The sequence below is a fragment of the Jaculus jaculus genome, chromosome 2, assembly GCF_020740685.1.
Source record: "Jaculus jaculus isolate mJacJac1 chromosome 2, mJacJac1.mat.Y.cur, whole genome shotgun sequence".
NCBI lineage: Eukaryota > Metazoa > Chordata > Mammalia > Rodentia > Dipodidae > Jaculus > Jaculus jaculus.
In genome coordinates this window covers 214,364,373-214,374,867 of record NC_059103.1, presented here as the reverse complement: position 1 = coordinate 214,374,867, position 10,495 = coordinate 214,364,373, and the positions used below count along the sequence as shown (strand labels likewise).

General features: G+C 48.5%; 1 protein-coding gene across 2 annotated transcripts; it reads right to left on the bottom strand.

Moving 5' to 3' along the window:
- Positions 1 to 4,096: 4,096 nt before the first annotated feature.
- Positions 4,097 to 9,011, bottom strand: Pycr3 (pyrroline-5-carboxylate reductase 3). Of its 2 annotated transcripts, none has more exons than XM_004656386.2 (6): positions 8,909 to 9,011; positions 7,038 to 7,102; positions 6,493 to 6,672; positions 6,033 to 6,245; positions 5,654 to 5,746; positions 4,097 to 5,516 (listed from the first exon to the last, which is right to left on the bottom strand). In XM_004656386.2, exons 1-6 carry the CDS (start codon positions 9,003 to 9,005, stop codon positions 5,334 to 5,336), a joined length of 831 nt encoding a protein of 276 aa, XP_004656443.2. In that variant the 5' UTR covers positions 9,006 to 9,011; the 3' UTR covers positions 4,097 to 5,333. The 2 variants fall into 2 exon arrangements, with proteins under 2 accessions (XP_004656443.2, XP_045000142.1); XM_045144207.1 differs by lacking the exon at positions 8,909 to 9,011 and adding an exon at positions 7,192 to 7,282.
- Positions 9,012 to 10,495: the final 1,484 nt, after the last annotated feature.

Here is a 10,495-nt window from a genome sequence, read left to right as displayed (position 1 = left end):
TTTTCAGCAGCACATGGAACATTCTCTAAAATAGACCATATATTAGGACACAAAGCAAATCTTAACAAATTCAGGAAAATTGAAATAATTCCTTGCATTCTATCTGACCACAATGGAATTAAACTACAAATCAGTAGCAAGAAAGGCTATAGAGCATACACAAAATCATGGAAGCTAAACAATACACTACTAAATGATGAGTGGGTCAATGAAGAAATCAAAAAGGAAATCAAAAAATTTATAGAGTCAAATGATAATGAGAACACAACATACCAAAATCTCTGGGACACAATGAAGGCAGTTCTAAGAGGTAAATTTATAGCCTTAAGTGCCTATATTAAGAAATTAGAAAGGTCGCAAGTAAACGACCTAATGCTTCGTCTTAAAGCCTTGGAAAAAGAAGAACAAGGCAAACCAAAAAGTAGTAGACGGGAAGAAATAATAAAGATTAGGGCAGAAATTAATGAAATAGAAACAAAAAGAACAATCCAAAGAATTAATGAAACAAAGAGTTGGTTCTTTGAAAGGATAAACAAGATTGATAAACCCTTAGCAAATCTGACCAAAAGAAAGAGAGAAGAGACACAAATTAATAAAATCAGAGATGAACAAGGTAACATCACAACAGATTCCAGAGAAATTCAAAAAATTATAGGGACATACTATAAAAGCATATACTCCACCAAGTATGAAAATCTGAAAGAAATGGATGATTTCCTTGATCTATATGACCTACCTAAATTAAATCAAAATGAGATTAATCACTTAAATAGACCTATAACAAACATGGAGATCCGAGCAGTTATCAATAATCTCCCAACTAAAAAAAGCCCAGGCCCGGATGGATTCACTGCTGAATTTTACCAGACTTTTAAGGAAGAGCTAACACCATTGCTTCTTAAGCTTTTCCAGGAAATAGAAAAAGAAGGAATCCTACCAAACTCCTTCTATGAGGCCAGCATCACCCTGATACCAAAACCAGGCAAAGATAGAACAAAAAAAGAAAATTACAGACCAATCTCTCTCATGAACATAGATGCAAAAATTCTCAACAAAATATTGGCAAACAGAATACAAGAGTATATCAAAAAGATCATTCACCCTGACCAAGTAGGCTTTATCCCAGAGATGCAGGGATGGTTCAACATACGCAAATCTATAAATGTAATACATTACATAAATGGGTTGAAGGACAAAAATCACATGATCATCTCATTAGATGCAGAGAAAGCATTTGACAAAATCCAACATCCCTTCATGATAAAAGTCCTACAGAGACTGGGAATAGAAGGAACATATCTCAATATAATAAAGGCTATTTATGACAAGCCTACAGCCAACATATTACTAAATGGGGAAAAACTGGAAGCTTTTCCACTAAAATCAGGAACAAGACAAGGGTGTCCACTGTCTCCACTTCTATTTAATATAGTTTTGGAAGTCTTAGCCATAGCAATAAGGCAAGAGACACACATAAAAGGGATACAAATTGGAAAGGAAGAAATCAAGCTATCATTATTTGCAGATGACATGATTCTATACATAAAGGACCCTAAAGACTCTACTAGCAAGCTGTTAGAGCTAATCAAAACCTACAGCAATGTAGCAGGATACAAAATAAATACACAGAAATCAGTAGCCTTCATATATGCTAACAACAAACACACAGAGGATGAAATCAGAGAATCACTCCCATTCACAATTGCATCAAAAAAAATAAAATACCTTGGAATAAACCTAACTAAGGAAGTAAAGAATCTATACAATGAGAACTTTAAGACACTCAAGCGAGAAATTGCAGAAGACACTAGAAAGTGGAGAAACATTCCTTGTTCCTGGCTTGGAAGAATCAATATAGTGAAAATGGCAATCTTACCTAAAGCAATCTACACATTTAATGCAATCCCTATCAAAATTCCAAAGGCTTTCTTCATGGAAATAGAAAAAACAATCCAAAAATTCATTTGGAATCATAAAAAACCTCGAATATCTAAAATAATACTGAGCAACAAAAAAGAGGCTGGTGGTATCACCATACCTGATTTTAACCTATACTACAGAGCCATAGTAACAAAAACAGCATGGTACTGGCACAAAAACAGACATGTAGATCAGTGGAACAGAATAGAGGACCCAGATGTAAGCCCAAGTAGCTATAGCCACCTGATATTCGATAAAAATGCCAAAAATACTCATTGGAGAAGAGACAGCCTCTTCAGCAAATGGTGTTTTGAAAACTGGATAAATATCTGCAGAAGGATGAAAATAGATTCTTCTCTCTCGCCATGCACAAGAATTAAGTCCAAATGGATTAAAGACCTTAACATCAGACCGGAAACTTTGAAACTGCTAGAGGAAAAAGTTGGGGAAACCCTCCAACATATTGGTCTTGGCAAAGACTTTCTAAATACAACCCCAATTGCTCAGGCAATAAAACCACAGATTAACCACTGGGACCTAATGAAATTACAAAGATTTTGCACCGCAAAGGACACAGTGAAAAAAGCAAAGAGGCAACCTACAGAATGGGAAAAAATCTTCGCCAGCTATATATCTGATAAAGGATTAATATCTAGGATATACAAAGAACTCAAAAAGATATCTAATAAGGAATCAAACAGGCCAATCAAAAAATGGGCTAAGGAGCTAAATAGAGAGTTCTCAAAGGAAGAAATACGAATGGCATATAAGCACCTAAAAAAATGTTCTACGTCACTAGTCATCAGGGAAATGCAGATTAAAACTACATTGAGATTCCATCTCACTCCTGTCAGATTGGCCACCATCATGAAAACAAATGATCATAAATGTTGGCGGGGATGTGGAAAAAAAGGAACCCTTCTGCACTGCTGGTGGGAATGCAATCTGGTCCAGCCATTGTGGAAAACAGTGTGGAGGTTCCTAAAGCAGCTAGAGATTGATCTACCATATGACCCAGCTATAGCACTCCTAGGCATATATCCAAAGGATTCATCTCATTTCCTTAGAAGTACATGCTCAACCATGTTTATTGCTGCTCAATTTATAATAGCTGGGAAATGGAACCAGCCTAGATGTCCCTCAACAGATGAGTGGATAATGAAGATGTGGTACATTTATACAATGGAGTTCTACTCAGCGGTAAAGAAAAATGAAGTTATGAAATTTGCAGAAAAATGGATGGACCTGGAAAGTATTATACTAAGTCAGGTAACCCAGGCCCAGAAAGCCAAGCGCCACATGTTCTCCCTCATATGGGGATCCTAGCTACAGATGACTGGGCTTCTGTGTGAGAATGAAAATACTTAGTAGCAGAGGCCAGTAAGTTGAAAAGGAGACATAAAGGGTGGAGAAAGGAAGGGAGGAGGATACTTAATAGGTTGATATTGTATATATGTAATTACAATGATTGTAATGGGGAGGTAATATGATTGAGAATGGAATTTCAAACGGGAAAGTGTGGGGGTGGGGAGGGAGGGAATTACCATGGGATATATTTTATAATCATGGAAAATGTTAATAAAAATTAAAAAAAAATAAATAAATAAATAAAAAAAAAAAAAAAAAAAAAAGCAGTGACTAGCCTAGCAGCAGACAGGGAAGAGGCCTGGCTAGCAGGGTCACAGCCCTGTGCACCCAGTGTAACCAACTGTCCCTGCTGTGGCCCAAAGCTCGGAGACAGCCTGCCACAGGTGACAAAGGGCTATTATGCCTCCCAGCCCTGTGCCCAGGACAATGCAGCCATTTGTCCATAGGTGGGCAGCCCTAGCAATCCTGTAGGGAGTGGCCTGCATCAGGCCCTGCGGCCCCATCATGGTTTAAAGACCAGGGTTACCTGGGTGTGATGGTACATGTCTTGAATCTCAGCACTCAGGAGGCAGAGGTAGGATCACCATGAATTCAAGGCCACCCAGAGACTACACTGAGTTCCAGATCAGCCAGGGCTAGAGCAAGGCTCTACCTCAAAAAACCAAAATAATAAAGACCAGGGTCTCTAGGGGTTAATCTTATAGTTGCACAACACAGGCAACAGTGGCCTGCAGCCGGGAAGGAGTGCCCTGCTGTCAACAGCACTGGTCTTGGTCAGCCTCTGCTCAATGGTCAGCTCACACAGCACTTTACACAAATACACAGCAGTTTTATTCCTGTCACAGCAGAGGTATTCTAGGTGTGAAATGGCCTTGGGCTAACATCTCTGATAAGTAGCAGTGCCACGGTTGGACCAAGCACCTATTGGCTGAGAGTCACCCACAAGTTGAGGAAGGGGGGCAGTGGGAAGTCCAGGGCAAGTTGCAGGAGGGCAGGCCTGCAGTTCTGGGAAAGTGGACCAGATGTGACAGAAGAGATGGGACATCCAAGTCCCATTGGCCCTGCCTTATAGATGGATGATAGCTTGCCAAACATCAGTCATCCCACTAGCAGGTGCCACCATGGAAGTTGGTCCAACAAACAATGATAGATGTTCCTGCCCAGTCTCAGGAAGCTACTGGGTGGAAGTGAGGGAGGGGCAGCACCCTGGGGTCTGGGTGGCCAGGACAGTCTGGGGTGTTGGGTGGGTGGAGGGACATACTTGGGCCAGAAACCAGACTTGTAAGCAGCCAGCCCAGGTCCTTCCCACTGCCCAGTGGCCTCAGAGCTCTAGACCCCCAGCCCTAGGATCTTGATCTTCCCCTAGTCCTAGCTTTCCTGACCTGATGGTACATGGACATGTTAAAAGGCCAAGTTCTACAGGGGCCAGTGTTGCAGTCACAGGTTCCTTGAGGACTCTTGATCTAAGGGTGGGTTATTGGAGCCCATGCTCTGCTGTGTAGGACCCCTGTGTATGGTTCCTCCTCAGCTAAGGGAAGGGCATGCCACCTGCTGCTCAGGGCAGGTAGGTTTCTGGGTCCATGGAGGGAAAGGACATCTTGGACAGATTTGTCTATCCCTATACCGCCTCCCCCAGTATTACATCCCCACTAGTATGAGCACTGATCTGTTATCAGTCCCAGGGAAATTTAAGGAAGGGCCAGGGGAGCCAGGCCAGACCCAGTGGCTCTTGCCATCAACAGCTCTGCTCATGGCCTCCATATCCCCAAAGCAGGCCAGATCTCTGGTCCCTGGAAACCAATACTACCCTTTACGACAGTTCTTTAAGGACCCAGTCACCACACTGGGAGGAGGGTAGACCTGAAGTGAAGGCTGCTGCATTTCCTGTGCAGAGGTAGAGGCAGTCATGTAATGGCTAGAGAACTGTGATTCTTTGAGGTGGGACAAGGGGAGGGTAGGGGTGACCTGGGCAACCAAGGGGGCTGGTTCCCCACATTCCAGGGCTGTGCTGGGCAAAGAGTCTGTGGTCTCATCTGGAGCCTGGCCTACTTCCTGCTAAGCTCCTTGGCTCGGCAGGTAGCAGCCTCCACAGCACTCATGGTGGCGGCTCGCAGGCCACCCTGCTCCAGGACATGGAGCCCATAGATGGTGGTTCCAGCTGGTGTGAGCACGTCTGTCCGAAGCTGGGCCGGGTGTTGCCCCTCCTGCTGCAGCATCTTGGCTGTCCCCTGGGGAGGAAGGGTTAGGGAGGCCATATGTAGCAAGTGGGGCAGCCACGAATCTCCCCAGCCTGTCTTGGTTTTGCAAGCTTGTCTCCATGTATGCTGGGCTTTAACAGTATTCCCCTGAGCAAGCTCTCACTCACCAGCAGGGTCTGAGCAGCAATGCGGTGGGCCAGGGCACTGGGCATGCCCATCTTGATAGCACCTTCAGCCAAGGCCTCAGAGAATGTGCACACCTGTAGTAGAAGCATGGGGAAAGGATGTGTCAAAGCCGATGATCAGCTGGACATAGCACCCAGCTGGAGAAGGCTCTGAACCACAGAAATAAAGGGCCAGCCCCAAGGCCTCCCAGACTTCTGAGGGAAAGCAGAGCTCGCATGTGGTCTGAGGACCACTCAGGGCTCCAGGGCTGGATTTGAAAAGCAGAAGCTATCCTGGGGTTCTTGGGTTAGGGAGGGCCCTAAAGAGGGCCACTTTTTGCTGAGGGCTTGCTTGCTATGGTATGGACAAGACAATACTCACAAAGGCCACACCACTGCCACTGAGGCCAGTGTGGATATCTACATAGGCCTCCGGCACCTCTATGCACAGTCCACAGGCCTCCAGCAGATTCTGTAGGAGCTCAGCCTCGTGATTTCCGACATGGCGGCCCCGTGTCATCACCATGGCCCCCTCCTGGACTACACAGGGAAGATTGGGAGAGACCCGCAGCACTCGTGTGTTTGGGGGCAGCAGCTGGCCAAAGAAAGGTTAGAGTCAGGCAGCCTGTGGGACTGGGCCTACTGGGCAGCCTGCTGCAGGCTCCAGTCCCTACTTCCCAAGCACAATGGCAGGAGTGAACACTAAGCCCGTTGCCTACCAGGGTGAGCCAATGGCTACCTTTGTAGGTTGGCTGGGAGGCTGCCTCCTACGCCAGTCTGGCCAGCAGAACCTGTTTCAGGGCCATGGCCTTACCCCTACCACACATCCACAGGCTACTCACCTCCTCCAGGGTTCTCAGAGAGATACCAGCAGCCACGGACACCAGGATGTGCTCAGTGCTGACAACAGGGGCCACCTCTCCCAGAACAACAGGCAGGAGTTGGGGCTTGGTGGCAAAGATGACAAGTGAACAGGTCTGCAGCACCTCCTGGTTGGAGTGGGTAGTCTGGCAACCCAGAGCCTGCAGGGGCCACCAGGGCTACATGAAGGGGCATCCTCCCACACAGCCCTCTGTGCCCAAAGTGGTCTTATGTCCCATGGGTCCCCTTCGGTCTCTTCTGCTGCCAAGTGTCTGTACAAGCTCTACTCCCAATGCCTAAGACTCACCTCACCTTCCTAAACCTTTCCTCCCAGCAAGTGGCCATGCGCACCCCAGCACAAGCCCTCACTGAATTGGTACTGTCCTCTATAATCTAGACTTTCTTCCTGGCCTCTGCCAATCCCCTTCCCCAGAACAGACTAAACAGTCTCAATCCCTCAGCTGTGGAAGCCTCACAGCTCCACCCCATAAACACCTCAAAGGATGAGACACTGGGCCCCACTGACCCGGAAGCGGCAGAGGTTCCTGTCTGTCGGCGCACTGGCCAGCACCTGCTTAGCTTCCACTTTGCCTGGACAGAGGGCAGAAAGTTGGTGAGGGGGTGTGGCCCAAGGCTCTGCAGAAACCCACTTGTCCCTTGCTGGTCACTAGGGCTAGGACCTTGCCTGGTCCTATGGAGACACAGCGCAGGGTCTCCTGGCTCCATCACTTGGGCTTGTACCAGGCCTGGGGAGACACGTGGGTATGAAGGCAGCTAACAGAGACCTGACAGGAAACAGGCGTACTCAGAGAACAGGGCAAGTGTGGTAGGGTGCCTTAGGGGAGACTAAATGCCCATTTAGTAAAAATCATCATGTTGTGGGGTACAGTGACAGGAAAACTGGTCCAGACAGAAGTGCATGCCACAATCCAAACACAGATTCAGCTTATCATGTGAGTGACAGCCACCATCCCCTAGCACTGGTCTCAACACTCACAGTACACATTCCACTGAGTCCCCAGAGCCAGGTTTTATAGATAAACATCTGAGGGTTGGGGAGAAGGCTCTGCTTGCTTGCAAAGCCTGCTGGCATGGGTTCCATTCCCCAGCACCCATGTAAAGCCAAACACAAAATGTGCCACAAGCACTTGGTGTTGAAGTGGCAAGAGACCCTGAAATATATGCATGCATGCACATACATACACACATATGTGCAAATAAAAAATGCTTTTTTAATTTTTTTTTTGTTTGTTTTTTGAGGTAGGGTCTCACTCTAGCCCAGGCTGACCTGGAATTCACTATGTAGTCTCAGGGTGGCCTCGAACTCATGGCGATCCTCCTACCTCTGCCTCCCAAGTGCTGGGATTAAAGGCGTGTGCCACCATGCCCGGCTAAAAAATGTTTTTTAATTTAAGACCCAGCATGGTGGCGCATGCCTTTAATCCCAGCCCTTGGGAGATAGAGGTAGGAGGATTGTTGTGAGACCACATAACGAATTCTGGGTCAGCCTGGGCAAGAGTGAGACCCTATCTTGGGGGCTGGGGGAGGGGGGAGAAAAGAAAATATCTAAGACTTGCAAAAAGCCATCTTCTGATTGATCACTTCCGTTCTGGACTTTGCAGTATGGCTGAAAGCAAAGCCAAAGGTCACCAGCTCTCTGTACCTGCCCTCTGTATGTGAAGGTTTCCAAACACTACGGCTGTGTTGGGGCAGTATTAATATCCCCTGCTATACACCAGCATTCTCGGGAAGATTTTAACCCTCCTCAGCCCCAACAGCGCAGGACACACCTGTGGCAGTGTTGCACTCAGCCTGTACCACTTCGGAAGGTACTGGCACCTAGTGGAGAGTCCTGGGATGACAGACACCCACCACTGGGAACCCGCAGTAAGTAAAACGAGTAGGAAAGATAATCAGAGGCTCACAATGGTGAACTTGATCATGAGGCTAGGTAGGTGGACATTAAGTTGGCTCGAGCCACATACGCGTAACGGTACGCTTTCTATGGACCACATCAAGAAGCCAGAAAGTTGAAGGTGAACTTAAATGTAATTTTCTTTAACTCAGTATATGTAAAAGTTCGTCGTTCAACCTCAGATATCACTGTTATACGTGTTACAAGCCGGGCGTGGTGGCGCACACCTTTAATCCCAGCAGGATCAAAGAGTTCGAGGCCACCCTGAGACTACATAGTGAATTTCGGGTCAGCCAGAGACCCTACCTCGAAAAAAATATTTCAGTGTTACTTTTCTTCGCACACCGCATCTGGTCTACCCACCCTGCTGCATAAAGGCCCGCCGGACCGCTGGCCCTTACCGCCCGTCCCCACCTTGGAGCCCTACGGGATCCCTCGCAGCCCCCGCCCGGCGTGGGCGCCTGCCCCGGGCCGCTGGCTACCTGCTCGGATGAGGCCCCGCGCGATGGCCTCCGCCATGCGGCCTGCTCCCACGAAGCCCACGCGCCGCGGACAGGACCCCGCCGCCGCCGTCGCCATCACGCTCGCAGCCGCTCCGCCCCGCCCCGCCGCGCCGCGCCGCGCACTGGCTGTCGTAGACACGTGGCGGAGAAGCGGGAAGGCGGGGCGGGCGGCCCGGGTTTGCGGCAGGGCCTAGGGCGTTCCCTGATCCATCGGTCTGGAGGGGAGGTCGGGAAGGATGGAGAGCTATGGCTGAGCGGGGTCTTCCTGAGGCTGGCATCGCCCCAAATGCCGCTCGCTGGGATTCCTGCGCGGCAGAGCTCGCGGTTGGCTGGGATTCCAGGGAAAGAAGCGCTGGCTGGTGTGTAGCTCAAGTGGACGGTGCTCGGTGTTCGCCTCGCAGACGTGCAGTGGAGGCGATGGAATCTTTAAGGGGAAGGACTTGGCGGAAGGCCCTTGAAGGGAACAGCAGGGACCCCTGCCCCCTTCTCTTTCACTAGAATGCAATGGGTCTGTCCCACGATGGTCTGAAACCATACCCTAAACCTTTTCCTCGGACATTTACTAGTGACAGAAAGCTGATCTACACGGGGAGATTGCTTAATGAGCCACAGCACCCTCACTGTAGACTGGGAAGATCTTCCCAGGTATGTCAGGGCAGTGCGAGCACAGGATATGTGGACTTTTGGGAATCAGCCTGCAGACTTCGTGACTGGTCTTGTCAGGACTAAAGCTCACGTCTACTGAGCTGCTTGGTCTGGTCGCTGTGGTCAAGGCACCCAATTTGGCAGGATCCAAAGTGTGATGGAAACGGGGTGCCCAACACTGTTTCTGACCCCTGATATCTGCACACTGGTAGCGGTCCTTTGCCATGACTGAGTTGGCACACTGGTGGTCACTGGGCAAAGGAACATCTGGAAGGCTCAGATGAGAGGACAGACAGGTTTGGGCTGGGGCCAAACTGTCAAGACAGAGGGCTGGGGAGCAGGGCCTACTGGCTCAGTCTAGCTTTCATAGCGGCAGCATCCTTAGTACTCTAGACCCTTCCCTGGCTTGTGAATTCCTATTGGGCCAGGCTTGCAAGAAGTCTAAGGGTGTGGGATGCAGAGACATCCAGGAGTGGAGGGGACAGCACAGCTGGCTGCCTCTGAGGGTGAAGGATCAGACCAACCAACTGTCCTGTGTTGAACCTGGGGCACTGAAAGACAATGAGCCCCGTGATGCGGGCTTGGAACAAAGGGTACTTGGGGTAGGAAAAGTATTTAGACCTTTTTGGTATTTCTGGAAGTCTGAGAGGCAAAATGTACTGGAAGCCTGGGTTAGATGAAGAGGGAAAAGCTAATGACATTGCCTTATCCAGCCTGAGCATCTGGGAGAGGGCGCTGGGAAGAAAAGGTTTGGCTTCCTAAGGAAGGGGCAGGTGGCTTTGTGGCTATAGGTCATGAGCCCTCTGCCTGGGGCAAGCCTCAATGCTTATTACGAGTGACAACTGTCATTTCTTTTTTCTTTTTGGTTTTCCGAGGCAGGGTCTTGCTCTAGCTCAGGCTGACCTGGAATTCACTATGTAG

Coding starts and splice junctions, on each gene's coding strand:
- Pycr3 (XM_004656386.2), bottom strand. CDS start 9,005: ATGGCGACGGCGGCGGCGGGGTCCTGTCCGCGGCGCGTGGGCTTCGTG. Junction 7,103..8,908: donor GCGGGGCCTCATCCGAGCAG/GTAGCCAGCGGC, acceptor CCCTCTGTCCAG/GCAAAGTGGAAGCTAAGCAG. Junction 5,747..6,032: donor GTGGCAGTGGTGTGGCCTTT/GTGAGTATTGTC, acceptor CTTCTACTACAG/GTGTGCACATTCTCTGAGGC.